The 21,112-nt window shown below is 38.9% G+C and overlaps 1 protein-coding gene across 6 annotated transcripts in view; it reads right to left on the reverse strand.

Annotated features, from left to right (window-relative positions):
• Window positions 1-21,112, reverse strand: part of ccser2b (coiled-coil serine-rich protein 2b) — a 435,236-nt gene that overhangs the window by 357,306 nt on the left and 56,818 nt on the right. For 5 of the 6 annotated variants that reach the window (XR_014201002.1, XR_014201003.1, XM_082151403.1 and 2 more), the window contains exons 7-10: window positions 14,011-14,091; window positions 8,786-8,872; window positions 4,969-5,079; window positions 1,595-1,682 (exon numbers count right to left, since the gene is read on the reverse strand). Coding sequence is in view for 4 of the 6 variants with exons in the window: in XM_082151403.1 (XP_082007529.1) it covers window positions 1,595-1,682; window positions 4,969-5,079; window positions 8,786-8,872; window positions 14,011-14,091 (367 nt within the window). In the remaining 2 variants the exon portion in view is untranslated. The remainder of the gene's footprint in view (window positions 1-1,594; window positions 1,683-4,968; window positions 5,080-8,785; window positions 8,873-14,010; window positions 14,092-21,112) is intronic. The other variant, XM_082151401.1, reaches the window with a different exon arrangement.

Raw genomic sequence — 21,112 nt, forward strand, 5'->3', positions numbered from 1 at the left:
TATGACAGAGGTAGAACACGAAGCATCATCAGCCCACAACACACACACAAAATGAAGGCAAACTTTTTTTACTAGCATTATTACAAAGAAATAGCAAATATTTAACAGCCAATTCAGCCATGGCAGTAATCTAGATTTTGCGCTTCACGTGACAAATGAAAGCAAAAAGAAAAAAGGGGAAGTGCATTCAGTGATATTCCATGCTCATTAGCGCATCTGAAAAAGGGTGGAATTAAGGTTCTGTCTGGACTGCTCAAAAACTCAAAGAGAAAGAGAGAGAGAGAATATATGTGTCTAAGAGTCAGGTTGTCGTCTTCTCTAAGGGATCCCGCAATGCCAGATCAAAGACTGTAATGACTCTCTTTCTCAATACCTGTCTCCCACAGCTGCCATCTGACATATTAGTACTCATCACGGCTTAACCACAGCTCGCAAGCTCTTTCACCAACAAGCATTGTGGGGAAAGATCTTTCTGTCAAATGAAATCTTGTTCATCAAACGTGATGGCAGCTACTGTATGGTAATTTACTATAAAGCTGATCCTTTACTCATCCTCATGTTGTTTAAAAAATAAAGGGTTCCAAACCAAGCTGCTATTTCTATATAATGAATGAAATTAAATGGGTACTAGGGCTGTCAAGCCTAAAAAAAATACAAAAAGGCATTATAAAAGTATCATAAAAGTAATCTATGTCTCTGAAGCTAAGCAATAGGTTTTGAGAAACAGAAATTGAAGGGTTATTTACTTCTGCTGTAGCTCTCAAATCACAGTTCAAACTTGACGTGTCAAGATGAGTTTCCATCAAGTTACATCATTGGGTTTCATGTCTCATGATCAAACACCTTGTATCTCGAGAATGTTAGCTTGAACAAGATTCGAAAGCTGCAGTAGAGGTATGTTCCTCAAAAAAGCTATAAAACAATATGCCTAAAAAAAAAAAAAGGTTGGAATGACACAAGGGCGAGTAAATGATGATGGTTTTCATTTTGTAAACTAATTGATCCCGCAGGGATAGGCAACTCCGGTCCTGGAGGGCCACTGTCCTGCAGAGTTTAGCTCCAACCCTAATTAAACACACCTGAACAAGGCAATCAATGTTTTCAGGATTACTAGATAGATACAGGCAGGTGAGTTTTTATCAGGGCTGAAGCTAAACTCTGCAGGACAGTGGCCCTCCAGGACCGGAGTTGCATATCCCTGCCTTACAGTAAGGATCTCAGTCACGACTGTATATTTTTAGGTAATGAAATGACAAAACCTGATATCTCAACAGCAAGTGCTCTATTGAAAACAGCTCAGATCTTCTAGGAAAGTACAGACGAAAGTCATTCAGTGTGAGTATGACTGTCTGGCTTTGAAAACTATGCATAAAAACTAAATGGGTCTGGAGATTCTAAACCAAGCAGACAGAGAGAGGATATAAGGTAAATGAAACTAAAAGGAGTGGAAATGATGGACTGATTCCGCACTAGAATGTGATAGGACGGTGGATTTGTGTGCATGGGGGCACAAGGGGGAGGCAGGCGGACATGCAGCAAGCACTGGGGCTAGTGCACAGACTGGTTCAGTTGGTCGGATGGTTAAAGGACTCACTCTGTCTGTGGTGACGTGGCGCACATGGCCGCACACTCCCCCGCTGTGAGTGTTGCCAAGAAGAGAGGATAGGGGCAAGCAACATGCCCTGTACAGAGGAACAGAGAGAGAAAAGCTGATCCCTGCACCATACACATACACATACTGTACATATCGATACAAACACTTACAGTTCAACAGGAAAAAAATATATATTTCAAAAGTGCAAGCCACATATAGGGTGAATTCAGGTTGATTGTGACACTTTTTCCAAGTCATCTCAATGGCAGAAAGTGTCCCATTCAACCTGTATTCACCCCTACTTGTACTTGTACAATGTGGTAAAATGCCACTTTTATCTGCTCTGTCAAATTAATACTAGTATTGCAGGGCCAGACTTTAAAATTTTGAATTAAGACAAGTGCTCAGAGTAGCATTTTGTCATTTTTGTTCAACATGCATCACATTTTCCATTGGGGCCTTTCTGGGGCTTGGCATAAGGGAACACTGCTACAGTATGTTCAATATTTCAAACCTTGGTTACTTGTAAAGGCAACCAAAGGCAAACATCCTTTCTCAATAGATGTCTGTCTGAAATCACCCAATAAGACACCCTGACTACATCTGACATCCCATGCAGAGAAACATCTAAAGGGGTGTTCACATTGACAGTGATTTGCAGTGACAAAGTGACAGAAAGACATTCATTTTAAATGAGACTTACCAGGAAAAAAAAACAAACATGCAAGAACAATATATAAAAACCAACAAGGTATAAACATGATGTAAATAAGACATTCGTTCATAGGAGTTTCAGCAAGAATGCAGAAGTTCTGAACAGAAGTGACTGACAACTTCAATGATTATAAAGTGAGCACTCTTTCATTGCTTTCTGTATACAATACAACCCAGTCACAATTTGAATAAAAGTTATTTTTCATCTGCTAGTTGCGCACAGCAAAGTTTCGGGACTGACAACCGTATTTAAATGTGGGATTGAATTTGACATTGCAATGACTCACGTAGTCATATGTATAGTAATGATTACTTAAACATTTTATTAGCATTAACAATTAACATTCATTTGATTTTGTAAAATATTTTATCTTCGTAAAGTCAAATAGTGAAATCCTTTTTGCGATGAATACAGAGAACCGGGAAATTTTACTGGTATTGGTACCGACTACTGAAATTCTGGTATTGTGACAACACTGTTCTCAATAGGCATTGTACACACTCAACAGCACAACATAGACTTTTTCATTTGCCCTTATTCCAAAAACAAATAAATTTCAATTAAAATTGATTGATTTTGTCCATTTAACTTTGATGTTTATATAATATTTATAGATAGAAAATAACAAAAATCTATTAAATTTGCTAAAACGGTTGCAAAAATGGAAAAAAAATTATAATCAATGAAAAGGATACTAAGAACCCTTTACTAACTATTGAGGAAAAAGGGTTTTAGGCCCTATTTAGTACGCCATTCATGAAAAGTGCCGACTAAACACAGGCAAATTCGATTAGGATCACACAGTCATCACTGCCACACTTTGGGCTGTTTCGTTCTGCCGGCCGTCAACATTTTCCTCTGTTTGATCTGACCCCTCGAGGGGTCTTTTCTGAATATTAACTGCATTGTTTTTCCCTGTTGTCCATTACCCTTTGAGCACAGAACCACAGACTGAGATCCACTGAACTAGAGTGATTTCTTCCAGAGCCTGCAAGAAATGTCACATCATTCACACAATTCTGTTACCAGGACTACAGACAAAGTTTCTTAAGAACTGTGAAGACAATAAGGACTTTTGCATCATCCAGTGGCAGCATTTCTTTGGGTTCAGTGCAATTACAAACTGTTCCATGACGGATTTCTCAGCATGGTCGACTAACAATACTGAGAACAGGAGAACAGTGCTGGTGAACACGCCAACTCATGATTGGTCACTCGTCAGTAGCTAATGTAAATGGAACAAAAATCTGTCCTAAAAATTTAAATATAAAATCATCAGCAGTGTTCGGAAACAAGCATTAATTTAGCAGATTGTTGCCATTAATGAAGTAGAAATCACACAGCCTTTTTTCACCCAAATATTAAAGCTGTCATCATTCATGATTACAGACATGTTGAGCACATGAACTATGATCTCGTCTTTGCAATTCGATTCCTGCACACTAATGAATGCTTTCATCATAACTAACAGTGAAAACACAATGTAAATAAGAGATTCTTAGATTATAATCAGACTATTGATGAAAGGGACTTTGTTATAACAGGAGTTTTGGCGAGAGTCCAGAACTCAGTCACTGATAAATTCGCACTGTTTGATTGACAGCTCCAGTGATTGTAAAAAAAAATATTAAATAAATAAAAATAAAAGATCGTTTTTTGATAGCTTTCTGTATATAATTTTATCACAGTTTAAATAACAGATTATTTTCATCCTACCAAGAGAAACAATTTGAAGTTACCCATTTAGTCACTGGTTTGATTTACTGTACATAAATCATTACGTATCAGAAATCACTGGTCACAGATCAGGCATTAGAATGAACACAGTTACTTACATGGTGTGCCATTACTGTCGAGTCCATATCATAAAAGTCTGTTTGCAAAGCCTGTGCCGAAATTGCAACTGATTTACCAAATAATCCACTGAGAAATGTACCGAATCCAAATAAATAATGCTCAACTGAGACATTGTTGAAAATAAATAACCACATTCCTAGCATTAGGATCCTTTGTCCTATTATAGGCACATTCCACAACGAGTCGTCCACTGGGCTTGGTTACAATAAGCTGTTTTTGGAATAACAAGGAAGTTTTCAGTTCTGAGACTTACAGGATATTATTATAGTATGATGACCTTTTATATGTCAAAAGCTCAAGGAAAATTTGATTTCTCAGCTCATGACCCCTTTAAAAATAATGTACCACCAATACCCAACCTACCTAACCCTACCCAAAACCTAACTGACTGTGTCAACAAAAGCAAATGAGAGATAAAGATGCAAACTGAAGTGCGTGTCGAACGTAATAAAATTTGTTGGTGTTTTACTGCCACTAGTGTTCATTTCAAATGGAAACTGCAGTGAATTGTATGTATAGGTACGTTTTTGGAGTTTTGCAAAAATGTAGGTAGAGGCACGTTTTTCCAATGAGTTTATGTTGGAAGATTCAAAAACACGCATGGCGTGGCGATTACACCGACCAGTCAAAACCCCAGCCCCTAACTTCTCTCCTCTCAGATACATGAGCATCCTTATTTCCACAGAGGTGATTGAAATCATTTGGCCTCTGTACATTATTCCTAATCATGTAAATAATATAACCAACAATGCAGTGATAAAGCTGACCTGACCTTGTTTTCTATCTCTGCATATATACTCACATTATGTGGCCTCCACAGGGTTTGAGTATCCTTGTCCTGGTGCTCCGCTGACTCCTTGTAAGCCTCAGAGCCCTGCAGGCAGTGGCACTGCATATCCTCTACTGGAGAAGACTGTGAAAAATAAAAATAAAATGCTGATGTATTGCTATGTAAAACAAAGTATAATTAACAGCAAACAAATGTCACACTGGTCTCATCACATCTGTTGTGATTCCAGGAACATTCACAATAGAATACAACACACATTTCAATATTACAGGTCCTTTATGTCTGAACATCATGAACATTCAGAAACACAAAATAAGTGTGAATTTAAAAAAGATTTTCCAAAACATATATTACATCCCCCGGTATTTTTGTATTTTGAAATGACAGTTTGTGACAGTTAAGCAATGCAAATAAATTATAAATTATATATTATTTAAATATGTGAAGTATACAACATGTGGTAAAATCTAATGAGAATCGTTATTGAGAATAATGGGAATTACAAACATTACAATAATTTTACAATGCAACAACAACAAGAAATATTTGCCCCCAAAAAAGCTTAATTTTCTTTATGCAAAATATAATTTCTTATTTTCATATTTTGATTTTGGGTGGATTATGATGTTTTCGTGAAATTCACCCTCACACTGAAAGCAGAAACAAGAGAAATACAAAATTATGAGCGAAATAAAAATGATAAGAATAGATCTGAGTTTTGATCATGTACAAAATCTAATTTAGCAACAATATTTCACTAAGTCTGAGAATATTATTTCTTCTAACAATACATCTACTCATGTTGCTTTAATAAGAAACTAAATAAATAAAGACAGTCTCTGCATGCAAAAGTTTGAGTTTGTCATGAATAATCAGTTCAGCACTACTTGTTTCAAGACTGACTCACACACATACCCTGTATTCAGATATATTTCCCTTGTGCAATATGTAAATTTAATCTGGAATAAATGGTGCTGGTGCAAAGCAAACCTTTTCTTTTAAAAGCACTAGATCAAGTTTAGATTACACTGATAAACAATCACAATGCCTCCATGCAAGACAAGCATATCAGAACACATTGGGCCCTATTTTAACGATCTGAAACGCAAGTGTCAAGCGCAAAGCGCAAGAAACTTTGTGGGCGGGTCTCGGCGCTGTTGCTATTTTTCCGGCGGGATAAATGACTCTTGCGCCAGGCGCAAATCTAAAATGGGTTGGTCTGAAGTAGCTTCATTATTCATAGGTGTGGTTTGGGCGTAACGTGAAATAAACCAATCAGAGCGTCATCTCACATTCCCTTTAAGAGCAGATGCGCTTTTTCCATAGCGGATTGTTATTGTAACGGCGGATTTGCCAGGCACGTGCCAGGAGCGGTTCACAGCCAAGGAGAGCAACGCTCTCGTCACGCCCGTAAAAGAGAGAAGTTACATTGAAATGGAGAAACCCACCCAAATTAACTTCGGTTAAACAGGCGTATGCTAATTTGGGTAAATGTGTAAGCTAGATGTATGCTTTTATAATAAATTGTCTGTCTATCTATCTATCTATCTATCTATCTATCTATTATTCTATCTATCTATCTATCTATCTATTATTCTATCTATCTATCTATCTATCTATCTATCTATCTATCTATCTATCTATCTATCTATCTATCTATCGTAATAATGTATGATTTGCAAAAATGAAAACTGCTGCTTCTGTGTAGATGAGAGAATCAAAGTGTATGCGCGTTGTGCACACACTACATTGATTATGGCCAAGCATGCGCCCTTAAAATAGCATATGAATAACATGTACAACGCGCCACTGACTTTAAACTAGTTTTTCCTGGTTAGTGGCGCAATTGTTTTCTAAACCTGCAAAATAGCAAGAAGGAACGTTTGCGCCGGAACACGCCTCCTCTTTGCGCTGAACCGCCCCCGGGAGCGCAAGTGTATTTCCTAACTTACCGACGTGCTTCTGTGGAGGGAAAAGTCCGCTTTGCGCGGGTGCAAAATAGGAATGATACATGCGTCGGTGTACAAAGTCACTTGCGCTGGGTGCAAGATAGGGCCCATTGTGTTTCCAATATGTATGAAGACAACATCTATTTATCTATCCATCCACCCATCACAGTTTAGCACCATGTGAGTTAAATCGTTGTTATATACAGCTAATGTGCTCTCATTGGGCACATTTCTGGATGTTCATGTACATTTATGATATAAAAAAAAAAAAAAAATCGGTAACACTTTAGAATACTGTTCCATCATTAATAAATGACTACAAAGGAACATGAGTAACACAATATTAACATTCTAGTAACTACTATTAACTAACAAGAAACTCAGATGAACAAATTAGTAAGTACATTTTTGTATGAACAAGCATGAAGCGGTCGACTCAAATGTATTAGTAAACCCTGCATCCTCTGACTGATATCAGAACTGCGAGTTTGTACCCTGTAGAACACAACCCGGCTGTGTTCTCTATGCGACATCGGGTCCCTAATGAGCGAATAATTGAAAGTATGGGATATCCAGAATAATCAAAGTTCTAAATCAGGGGTGGCGAACGTCGGTCCTGTAGAGTTTTGCTCCAACCCTGATAAAAACTCACCTGCCTCTAGCTTTCTAGTAACCCTTAAGACCTTGATTAGCTTGTTCAGGTGTGTTTAATTAGGGTTGGAGCAAAACTCTTCAGGATTGTGGCTTTTCAGGACTGACATTCTCCACCCTGATCTAAATTTAATACATAACCATTATTTACAATTAGTTCCTAATTATGTTTTTTGTAAGGTTTTGGACAGTAATGACTCAGGTGTTACTACATCCTTCTAATGTAATTACTAATTATTTGGAATGATTGGGTGGACCAGACATCAATCTGAGGGGGCCAGTGCCACCCTGGCCCTTATGCAGCCTCGAAACTGGCTTGCAGTCTGTTTTCAGTTTGAGGTTTCTTTATTTTTACAATGGCTGATTTCCCATTTACTCATTTACTCAGCCTCATGTTGTTCCAAACCTGTATGAGTTTCTTTCTTCTGTTGAACACAAAATAAGCTATTTTCAATTTTGTTGAGCTGCTTTTCCACCATCGGGCCAAACTGTTCTCTTTGCTTAAACATTCCATTCCATGCCAGCCGGCCAATCGGGCATGGATAATGTTTCATTTTCCACTGTGGGGCTGATAACGGAGCTCTTTGGAATGTAATACAAATGCATCAGTCGTTGCCTTGGTAATGCAAGAGTTTACAGATGATATGATCAGATATTTCTTCTAATTTGTGTTTATGTCACTCAAATAGCGTGAAATAGATTTCTCAAATAGAGAAACTGGTTGCTAGGCAACAGACAAGCGACCAATCCTGAGTTGCGATGTCACTACACAAATTCTAACAGCACAGTTCGACAACTGTGCAGAGAATTCCGGGCCAAGAAGGGTTTGTAATCGGGCCGTGCCATAACGGGCTCAAGTGGAAATAACAACTGGAACCGTTCCTTACCGTTCTTAGAACCACTCGGTCCGGCAGTGGAAAAGTGGCATTGGTAACCAGACAGTTGACTGTAGCCTACGATGGAAGTCAATGGCTACCGTCCATTGTTTCATTACCAACATTCTTAAAAATATCTTCTGTGTTCAACAGAAGAAAGAAACTCATACAGGTTTGGAACAACTTGAGGGTGAGTAAGTGATGACAAAAAATACATTATTAAAATCAAAAGTTGTATTTGTTAACATTACGTTACCAACCAATGAATGTTAAACCATCCAATGATTTAGTATAAATAACACGCTGAAATAAAATACCACTTTTTTTCCCTAATGTTTAAAGTTAGTTACGCACCAGCTGCTGGGAAAGTTCAGCGATCATCCTGTCTTTGCTTCTGAGCTCATTTCTCAGTTCTTGAACCTCTTTCAGAAGCAGTGCCACCTAGAAAAAAAACAGTAGACAAGGTGAACCTTGTTACATTTTTATTTTGCCAAATCAGAACAGGGGTTCTAATAAGCATTACATGCTTATTTATTTATTAATAGCAAAAATATTACACAAAAGACACATTTGTTTTTGTTTTGTGGTGAGTTGGCGCTGCTGTTGGTGCATTAATCTGAACTTTTCAGAGTGGTGCAATGGACTGTGCACATGCTCAGGACATGTAAGAGTTGTTGGCTCACATGGAATTATGTCAATCTGGATCATGCCCCAATCCTCAAAAAGACTTTAAGAAACTTCTTTAGTATGTTTGATATCAATATGCGGTGGTCAGAAGAGACACAAACAACGCGGTCACCAATCAAAAAATAATAAGTGTGAATCAAAAAATTTAAAATGCTTTTAAAAAAATAGTAAGCATGAATATAATTACAATTATATTGCACAAAACTGAAACACGAATTCAAAGTTATTTAAATTGCACGCAAAATCACCATGTTTTCACCTGTTCGAGTCTGACCATCAGCAGCATGGGTTGCATTGGAGTGACGTCAACTGATTGATTGGCTAGAGGAGGAGCTGTCAATCTAGAACTAGTGCACCAATGTTGACGCTAAAGCCCCCCCTGATTTACATGAAACCGGAACTGCAACACTTGGAAAAGCAAGCGCAGAATTTGGAAACAAGAGCAAAGCGAAAAACAACATAAGCAAACAACATTTTTTAAAATAATTATGTGCTTATAATTTTTTTTAATGCTTTTTAAACATTTTGATTCACACTTATTTTTCGATCTGTGACTGCATTGTTTGCTTGACTGATAACTTTGCATTCATTTTTCAGTTTTGTGCGAAATATTTTTTATTTATTTAAATATATTTAATGGAGTAATTATTATAATGGAATTACTAGTGTTTGATGCGCTTTTTATTTACAGTTGAGCCCTAGCCCCTGAGAAACTCTCTGCACATCCTGTCACGAGTCCAGCCTGAATACTGATTCCCAACACCTGTGGCTGATTAACCGGGACCTGCATAAAAGCCCACACTCACCTTCAATACACTGTCTGGTCTTGTCTCTCACACCAGTGTAAGATTTACCTGACTCGCGATCGCGGTTCTTCATCTTCATCTTTGTGAGTCCCCGTACATCCTGCAATATAGATAGACTGTTGTCTCGAGTTAAATCATTCAAGTGCCTGCTGGCAAATTTATGATGTTCACCCATGTGTTTTCCTCTATTCTCTTTAATAAATTCCTGTGCTTCATCGTTTTGTGACCTATTGTGAAATGGATCCTATTCAAGCTCCAGCTCCGTCAATCGCTTCTTCATCCGCTCATCGCTCCCTGCACGATCTGCCTGCCGGTCCCATGGCCTTACTAGCGCCCTTTTCTGGCGCGGCGGAGAACTGCAGCGGCTTCCTAGCCCAGTGCACGCTGTTATTCGAGATGCAATCAGTGTTTCACCACGGATAGAGCAAAGGTTGTGTTCATTATTTCTCTGCTCTCTGGTCGTGGACTCCAGTGGGCCAAAACTATCTGGGAGCAAGCTGGGCCAGTAACTCAGACTCTGAATGCCTTTCTTACACAATTCAAAGAGGTATATGATCAAACTGCCACCTTTCTCTCTGTGCATGACCAGTTATTTCATCTCAAGCAGGGAACATCCTCTGTGTCTGAGGATGCGGTTACATTTTTAATCCTTGCCGCCGCAAGCCGATGGAATGAGCCAGCACTCATCACAGCCTACCGACAGGGTTTATCACCATCACTACGTTTGGATCTTGCCATTTATGACAACAGCTTTGGATTGGAAAATCTCCTCCAACAATATATCCCGTGTGGCCCAGCACTTCAATTTATGTGATCTGGAACTTCCTGCCCTGCATTCTCCACCCGCTGTGGCTGCAGTCTCAGCACCTTCACTTCGTTTCAGCCAAGGCCCTCATCCATTCGGGCTCCGCGGGAAACTTAATCTCCAGAAACTTCATCAATCATTTCCGCATCCCGCAAATCCCTTGCCAGAAGATTAATGTTCACTCCATCCTGCGGAAACCACTTGGACAAGGTGTCATTACTCACTGCACTCACATGGTGCCACTAATTATGAAAATATCTCCTTACTGGTGCTGGATGGATCAATATCTGACATCATCCTGGGACGTCCCTGGCTAAAATATCTTAAGCCTCATATCTCCTGGACATCTAGTGACATTCTCTCCTGGAGTGACAGCTGCTTTGATACCTGCTTACAACTTCTCTCTCGACCCATTTCAACAGTTAAACCATCTGATATGCTCCTCCAAGCAACCACCATTGAGAGTCACGAACAGCACCAAGTCGAAATCCCAGGAGTACAGGGTGTTCCAGGATGTTTTTAGTAAGCAATTGGCAACCCGTTTACCACCTCATAGGCCATGGGACTGTGCTATTTAATTGCTGCCAGGAACCACCCTGCCTAAGGGAAGAGTGTACCCATTATCCATCTGAGAAAAAAATACCATGGAGAAGTATTTAGAAGAGGCTCTTCACCAGGGTTACATCTGCCCTTCTACATCCCCTGAAGCTTCCAGCTATTTCTTCGTGGCCAAGAAGAACGGTGGCTTGTGGCCATGCATTGATTATCGAACCCTCAACAAGCAGACAGTATTGTACAAACATCCCCTTCCTCTGGTTCCAGTGGCGCTCTAGATGCTTTCATCTTCACCAAGTTGGACCTGAGCAGCGTGTACAACCTCATCCGGATACAGAGGGGGAAAGAATGGAAGACCGCCTTCATCACACCATTGGGGCACTATGAATATCAGGTCATGCCGTATAGGCTAGCCAACTCTCTGTATTCCAGGCCTTCATGAATGAGGTGTTCCGGGAGTACCTACATCGTTTTGTGATCGTTTACATCAACTAAATCCTGATCTACTCCCGGAACGAGGCAGATGATCGCCTCCACATTGCGCAGGTCTTCCAAAAGCTGAGGGAGAATCACCTTTACCTCAAGCTATAAAAATGTGAATTTCCTCTATTCGTTCCTGAGCTATATCATCGATGCCAGTCCATAACCCGCCCATTCCCACCACCATAAAGGAACTCCAATGATTCCTTTGCTTTGCTAATTTATATCACTGCTTCATCGCAAACTTTAGCACCCTATCATCTCCTCTCACCTCCATGCTACGTAAAATGCCAAAAGTCTCTGTCCTGGTCACCAACAGCCACAGAAGCATTCCACCAGCTTAAGCAGGCGTTCACCAGATCAGTGCTGTCACAACGGCAGGGGGTTTCACCCAAGTTCATCCAAGTGCCTTTTTCTCCAAGAAGTTGTCCCTGGCGGAGCAGAACTCTGACATCGGAAATCGGGAACGTCTAGCTATCAAACTTGCGTTGGAGGAGTGGCATCACTGTCTGGAGGGAGCCAACCATCCATTTGAAGTGATCATAGACCATCGTAACTTGGAACACCTCAGATAAGCCAAGCGCTTGAATCCTTGTCAGGCCAGATGGGCTCTATTCTTCACCTGGTTTCACTTCACCGTGACTCGATCCTGTATACATGCCCCTGACCAACCCAGAGCCCATCCTCCCTCCCTCCCATTCAATGGGCTCTAGATGACCAAATCACAGAAGCTACCTACAAGGAACCTGCTCTGCCGGGAGGTCCTGAGGGACAAACCTATGTTCCATCGGCTCCGTGACTGTCCATCTTCCCGAAGGTAAAATGCATCCACTGCCCATTCCTCACTGACCCTGCTCACACCTAGGAGTGGATTTCATCACTGACCTACCCATCTTTGACCCATTCACTTGTATCCTTGTAGTCATGGACCGTTTCTCTGAAGCCTGTCAACTTATTCCATTAAAAAGACTGCCATCTGCTTTGGAGACTGCTGAAGCCCTATTTAATTATATGTTCTGTAACAATGGTTTACCCGAATACATTGTTTCAGATCGCGGATCTCAAGAGTTCGGAAGGCTTTCTTCCATCTCCTTGGTGTGTCAGTGAGTTTAACAACTGGCTACCATCCTCAATTGAATGGGCATACGGAGAGGAAGATCCAGTAGATATTATCTTCCATGTGCATAGTACGCTAAAACTCTCTTCGTCAGCCCACCATATGCCTAACACCATTTCAGTGTGTGCTCGGCTTCCAGCCACCCCTGTTCCCTTGGTCAGTAGAGCCATCAGAAGTGCCAGCTGTGAAGTGCCTCCGGTCGAGCTGGACGGGGATCCCATCTACGCAGTCCGTTCCATCCTGGACTTCTGGCGACAAGGCGGCTGACTCTAATACCTCATCGACTAGGAAGGTTACAGCCCTGAAAAAAGATCTTGAGTGCCACGTGACGATATTCTAGACCCTACTCCAGAAGTTTCACGCCAACCACCCAGATCAACCTGCACCCAGAGGAAAAGGTTGTCCTCGTCGTTACCACCGTCGGTTCTCAGGTGCCACCCATGGAGGGAGAGGTTCTGTCACAAGTCCAGCCTTCCCATCAGCGTCAGACCCTACTACTCCAACTCTCCGTTCCAATTCGCTTGAATACTGATTCCCAACACCTGTGGCGGATTAACCGGGACCTGCATAAAAGCCCACACTCACCTTAACTACACTGTCTGGTCTGGTCTCTCACACCAGCGCAAGACTTACCTGACTCCCGCTCACGGTTCTTCATCTTAATCCAGTCCCGGTCCATCCTGCAATATAGACAGACTGTTGTACTAGAGTTAAGTCATTCAAGTGCCTGCAGGCACTCTATGATATTTACCTGTGTGGTTTCCTCTAATCTCTTTAGTAGATTCCTGTGAACAATCATCCGTTGTCTGTTCTTCAGCGTCTTGTGACACATCCCAGTATTGGATTGATTTTAAAAACTTGAATGTACTTGAAGTGTGCATCAAGCACTTTATAATTATAATTATAATTATTATGCATGTAGTTTTCATGACTTGAAATTAACTGAGAGACGTGGAATATTTGCAAAAAAACAAACAAAAAAAAAACATATACAAAGATACAAATGTACATATGACTTCAGACGTTAAACACATGGATTTGTTTTATTATTGGGAAAAACTGGAAAACATCTAAAAGATTACACTTGAAAAAGCTAAATGTTATGGATTTAAGGAAGATAAGATCTTACCTTCTGATCAAGTAAAGATTGATCACTGGATTGTGGAGTATAAGCCTCTAAAGTCTCTTCAACTGAACCATCAGTCTCCATCTGAAACAAACAAACAAAATCAACCTTGTAATGTGGTGGAAAAAATTGCTGCAAATTAGTCATTTGTTTTATCAATACAATTGCTCAGTGTTTAGTGGTCACACTAGACTTTTTTTTTTAAAAGTACTGTATTTTATTTTATTTTTCTAAACTGTTTTAATTATTCTTATTTCCTTTCATTATTTTGATTTCTTCTATGTAAAGCACTTTGAATTGCCATTGTGTATGAAATGTGCTATATAAAAAAACTTGCCTTGCCTTGCCTTGCCTTGTACTTGATAACTTTTTTATGTGCTTTTTAAAGCCTAAATTTGGTTCCAATATGACACCTAAATATTTGATTTGTCCATCAATTAAGATCTTAGGGCAATTTTGTATTTTATAACGATTTGTAAAAAACATCGAAACAGTCTTATCTAGATTTAAGGTGAGGCATGAGTTTTTCAGCCACAAAGAAACTTTCTTCATCTCTTTGGTCAGTTTTTGAGCAACTTCTTCCGCAGTTTTACCATGTGCATATAGCACCGTATCATCAGCATACATAGTAATTTTACTCTTACACACAGTTGGCAGGTCATTTATGTATAGTGTAAACAGCAGGGGGCCCAGAATGGAACCTTGTGGCACTCCCATGCTGCAAGGTCTTAAAGGGATAGTTCACTTTGAAATAAAATGTTGGTATGTTTTAGCTTACCTCAAGGGCATCCAAGATGTAGGTGTCTTTTTTTCCGCAGTAGTTTCAATTTTGATATTTTTAGGTCAAACCGTTCTTGTCTGTCAGTCATATAATGCAGGTCGATGGTCACTTGTCTCAAACAGCATGCACAGAGTCCAAATTAAAACAATTCCCCGTCGTCCAAATTAAACAATTCCCCATCGTAAGTACACATTGATGGCCTAAGACACGAAACGAGCGGTTTGTGTGAGAAAACGAACAGTTTTTATATCGTTTTTACCTCTTGAACTCAGCCACGTCCAAGTGATCTGAGAGCGCGGGCGGGTATAGATATATACAATAGATGTCGCCTTGGCTACGGTTTCGCAGTAGCCAAGGCGACATCTAGTGTACTTACGATGGGGAATTGTTTAATTTGGACGACGGGGAATTGTTTTAATTTGGACTCTGTGCATGCTGTTTGAGACAAGTGACCATCGACCTGCATTATATGACTGACAGACAAGAACGGTTTGACCTAAAAATATCAAAATTGAAACTACTGCGGAAAAAAGACACCTACATCTTGGATGCCCTTGAGGTAAGCTAAAACATACCAAAATTTAATTTCAAAGTGAACTATCCCTTTAAGGGTGATTTTGTATTGTCGACCGCAAACACATTGTTGTCTGTCATTAAGGTAAGATTGAATCCATGCTATTGTGTTTGTGTCAAGAGAAAAATCAGATCATTTGTTGATGAGAATATTACTAGGATATTGGCTATTTAGTAGTACTTATAAAACATATTAATGCCTTATTCTTCATGACCTTATTCTACATTCCTAATCCTGCTCAATTCTTACCCAATACCTAAACGTAACAACTACCTTACTTACTATTTAATAAGCAGTAATTAGGAGTTTACTGAGGCAAAAAAAAGTAGTTCTTACTTAGTTAATAGTGAGAATTGGACCCTAATCTAAAGTGACCAAACATACATTATATATATATATATATATATATATATATATATATATATATATACATATACACATTGTGTGTGTGTGTGTGTGTGTGTGTGTGTGTGTGTGTGTTGATTATTTAATACACTGGACTGTTGTATTTTTAACCCATCAATCAAAATAAATAAATAAATAAATAAATAAAAATGAGGCACTTGCTTGAACTAAAAAAGTTACAGTTAACATTTTGAAATACTCTCAGAGAGTTGACAGTAGGAGACTACTGGTATCCGTAGAAATATTTTGGAAGAGAATCTTTTACCCACTCTCTCTCTTTCACAAACACACTTGAAGAACCCGTAAAAGTACATTTGTGTGCATAGGCCCCATGATAAAAAGGAATGGACAAGTAGGAGTATCCTTTCATCCTTATGATGTGTGATCTTTCCATACTCCCATAACATCTTACACATCCTTTTTATCCCTTTAAAAGCCTTAAATGTAACTTAGGGAGTTGTAAAACTCCTCTAAGGAGCTGTAGCGTCTGGACCAATCAGACACACACAAATTATGAATAATCCAGCAAACTCACTCTCCCAACAAAGGCCTGTGAAACTTCCCCCAAAACTAACATCACAAGTGAAGCTAACACACTGGCAGAACGCGGTGTCCTGTTACAGGACACATTGAGACTGATAAGAGTTTTACGACCCCAAAAAGGAATTTGCAGAGAGTTGTGACTCTCACTTAATTCTTGCTGAGGATTTTAAATAAACCATGTTAATCCTATATATTCTATATATAACCACTTGAGAAATATATTTTAAGCTTTGTATTAGTAGAAAACCTGTAGTATTTTCGAATTACCGTGCTTTCTACCCTCATATCCCCCTGAGATGAGAGATTTATGTATTTTTTGTCTGGAAAAAATCCTCCGATGACGCAAAAATCATAATTTTTTGGGCAGAGGCTAAAGACTACAGCCAGTAGGAGGGGCTGTCCCGCATGTTTTCAACCCGCCCATAGAGGGTGGGATCTCACTCACAGAATGTACACAGTGTCAGCCGTCTTTCTTTGGAAGCTAAGCTAACAGGCTCTTGTTCTGTGGAGAAAGCTGAGTAGTAGGAGAAAGCTGAGTAGTAGGGGTTACCATCCTCTTTTTCCCAGACATGTCCGGCCGTCGAGATCGTCCAAAATGTCCGGGATTCGGCTTTTGGTTTCTGCAGTCGCCATTCATTGTTTACATGCACACCTTTTGTTTCAATCTAACTGAATTCATTCCGATTGGTGAATCTGAATGTAGTGTTTACATGAACGCTAAACAAGTGATCGGTTGATGTGCGTTTTAATATTGCTAAGAAAATTCCCGCTCCTCCGTGAGAGATACGAGATCGGTGCGTCTCAGTAATCACGCCACCGGCCTCGCGCCGTTCTCCCGCGGCCCTCAGCCTCGTCCTGCTCGCCACAGTAAACATGATGAATGGCGACTGTAGAACACAAAAGCCGAATCCCGGACATTTTGGGCAATCTCGAAATACCGGGCAAACTCGTCACGGAGTCTCACTAGTAGCCTAGCCTTGTTGTTTTCAACTGCGCTCTCTTACCGGTAGGCGTGGCTTGGGAGTGGCCTCGTAGGGCAGTGAAGCAAGTGCATTCTGGGAGTTGTTGTCTTTCATCCACATACGCCAAAAATACATTTTCTGGCTTTTCTCAGTCTAGAAAGCTCCAAATTCAAAAATAATTTCACATTTCTTCTACATAAATGACCTATTTTAAATACACATTCATCTTTCCAGAGGTGAAGTATCCCTTTAAAGATTCTTGTGTTAAACATCCAATCAAATAACATGTTCAAAGACCTGCTTGAACAATGGGTCGTAAAGAAATGTCCCTCCAAAGGAAAACACGTCTCATTGGCTCACACACCTCCAGAAGGTGTGACATCTTCACGCTTTAAAAATCACTGATCACAAGATCAGCGCTCTTAGCTCTCTTAGCTTTTCTCTCTTAGCTCGCTTAGTCCCTTTCTGGAATCCTGATGTGAAGATGATGCTGAACTAGAAGTTTTCTAAGGACCACCAAGCTTGTGCCAGGCTGCGGCCTTGTCTTTCCATTCACCAAAGATAATCTGACTAACACTGGTTCTCTCTCATCAAGACCACATCAGCAAAGATCAACTGGAGCCTCAACAAATTGCATCAGGACAGTTTAATTCAAATGGACGAGACATGCAAGTATCAAACTTAGTCTCATTATTTGATACATTAAGTATCCTTACCCCTTTTAAAGCAGGGCGTTTTAGAACTAAACTGATGGTTTGCTCAAGGCTGTTGATCTGCTGAATTTCAAACAATGCTATAACTTCTTGCTTTCCTGTATTCTGCTTCAGCTCTCTTTCCCTTGGTAAACTGTATGCATGTATGTGTGTGTATGTTAGACTAGTTAATAAAATCTTGTTCATGTCACACGTAAAGTTGTCTGTGTCTCAAGCTCATAACTGGAGTCACTAATCATAGTTTTTGTCTACTTGCTCTTAGTAGTACTGTAAAATTAAGAAAGTAAATCATGTAAATCATGCCCTGGAACTGTACATTTCTTAGAGTTAATAAACAATTAACACTGAGTGTTCACGGGACAAACAGGTTAATTGATTGTAATATTAATTTACGACATTAAGCTAATTATATTAACTGATCCAAATATTCAGAATCAATTATAACCAGTTATTATTGATTATTAATATTTCATAGAGTTAATTTGCTACAGAGGTCTAGAACATGTCCCTCCTATCAGAAATGATCTACAATCAGCTTTAAAGAGACAGCTTGAAGACTAAAATGTCATCTTTTAATATAATTTCATTATTTAATAGATTTAAAATTATTTATCTGTATTATTATTATTTATTAGTATTCATAATACTAAATTAAGTTTAAAATGCATGAGTTAGGCTATAGATTGCATGGATACATGTGTTTAAGGATCATATTTTAGACACAGGGAGGGTAGCTGGGAGAGTTATACATTTTGCTTAGAGGTATGTGTGCAATGCAACGTTCACTGAGCAGAGATGTTCCAATGATGATGATACATTAAATGTGTACAATTGGCATGTTCTTTACAAGGAAAGAAATGTTTTTCAACTGATGCAAATGTACCACAACTGTATACACTGAGAAATAGTTTCTTAATATGGAAAGTGGATTGTACCATGAGTAAGCATGAGGTATACGTTCCATTTTTAAACATAAGCAACATGTTTTTCTAAATGTTGTTCAATAAAGATTTTTCTTGGCAAGATAACTGGTGTCCTGTTCCGTGAATCAAATAATAACAGGGAAAAAGGCTTAATTCCAAGTCTACACAGCTTAAACTCATGTAGCTCAGAACGACTCAGAGTTAAAGCCACAGCTTTGTGAACAGTGCTCCGACACAGAGAATAGTGCCTTGGGATGACCTGAATTTGAGTCCTGGCATGATCCTTTCCCTCTCTTCTCTCCCATTGCTTGCTGGGAGTAACTGAGTAAAGTTAAGGAGTAAAGCAATATTGTACACTTTACTTAAAGTAACTTTCCCCATAGATTTCCCCAACATTGATTGGCAGTATCAAGTCATGTTAACATGTTTCATCATGTTAGATACTGATTATTAACCATATTTATTCAATGTTATCCACATTATATTTAATCTCCAACAACATTGTGAACTTTTATAAAGATACGTTTGGTCATTAACTTTTAAAAGCATCATTATGCAAAACATGAGGACAGTTCACCGTATTTAAGACCCACAGCTGACAGATCAAAGTGGTAGGAAATTAAATTAAATTGAATGTGGAGGATATTAACTGTGATAAGATGATTGACAGGATAGTTTAATCGATGACAGGATGCATGCAACTAAGCGATAGAGCGGTCCGTTAAAGACGGAAATTATGACCAATAGTCTATACCAAAGCTTGCCTGCTTTTCTGCTACAAACTCAAAAGTATGTAATACTTTTTTTTGTAATACTTCACAAAAACAGTACATACTTTTAGGGCATGGTTTAAGTAGGCAAACTGGGATGCAATGCGTATTTGTAGCCCTGTGTTTCAGTTCAGTCTTTCTCTTTAATAGTCTTAGCTTGTTTGCAAAGCTGTTACATTGGATTTACCCCATGGGTTTGTTTATTCTTATTCTTTGACTATCTGCTTGTTATCCTGGATTTCTATGCCTGCATTCTCTTTAGACTTTGTTTTTGTCATCATTAAACATCTGTGTATTTGATCTTCACCTAAACTACTCCTTCCTTATCCACTACCATGTAACAACTACACTGTAAAAAAGAAAAGTTTCAATCTGTAAGGATTTTTTTCTACTTGTGTAAGCATTAACACTTAATGATTTGCATTGATGTAATCTTAAACAATAGGGTAAGTTTATTAATGTTAATTAATGATTTTTGAGGATAATAAAAAGTCAAATAAAATGACACTTTACAATAAAGTTTTATTTGTTAACTTTAGTTAACATGAACTAATAATGAACTTCTAATTCTACAGCATTTATTAATATTAGTTCATGTGAATCTCAACATCAACAACATTAGTTAATGCACTGTGAACTAACATGAACATTTTAACAAAGGTAAAAAAAAAAAAAAATGCTGTAAAATATATATTGCTCATTGTTAGTTTTTATGTTAGTTAATGCATCAATTAATTCTAACAAATGAGACCTTATTTTAAGTGTTCCCAATAAAACCAGTTAATATAACACATTTTTGGTTCCAAGAAAATTTGAATAGGTGAGTAAGTTTAAGATGCATTTAAGATGTCAGTGCCCAGGGCACCAAACAGTCTTTATCCGGCCCTGCAGCCATATGATGGCAAAGATCTTTGGCCCGGATGAACTGTGCAACAACATCAACTGCCTTGGTAAATGCCACACTACCCCAAGCCAATTCAATAAGGTCCAGTTTGTCTCTTACGGATACAAACACTGATTCTGTGTTGACTCTGTAACTGAAAATTAACCTTTGTAACGGCAGAAACATCATAGTGCAGTATACAACTAGATTTATAATGTCACTAACATTTGGCTAAGAGGTTTCAAGGGCATTATGAGTGGTTGTCAAAAGAGCCCACCCAAAGTATACATATTCAACAGACTTTGTAATTATCTTCTTAAGACCTCGGACATCCATGATATGAACAGAAGTATTGGGACACCTGACCATTACACCAACAGGGACTGCAATGACAATGCATTCTAAATACATTGACATTAATATGGAGTTGGACCCCGCTTTGCAGCTATAACAGCTTCCATTTTTCAGGGAAGGCTTTCCACAAGATTTTTTACTGTTTTGTAATTTAAGCACCAAAAATGCAATATGCAAGGTTATGGGATTCTTTAAAT

This window comes from Leuciscus leuciscus (genome assembly GCF_965113295.1).
Source record: "Leuciscus leuciscus genome assembly, chromosome: 21".
NCBI lineage: Eukaryota > Metazoa > Chordata > Actinopteri > Cypriniformes > Leuciscidae > Leuciscus > Leuciscus leuciscus.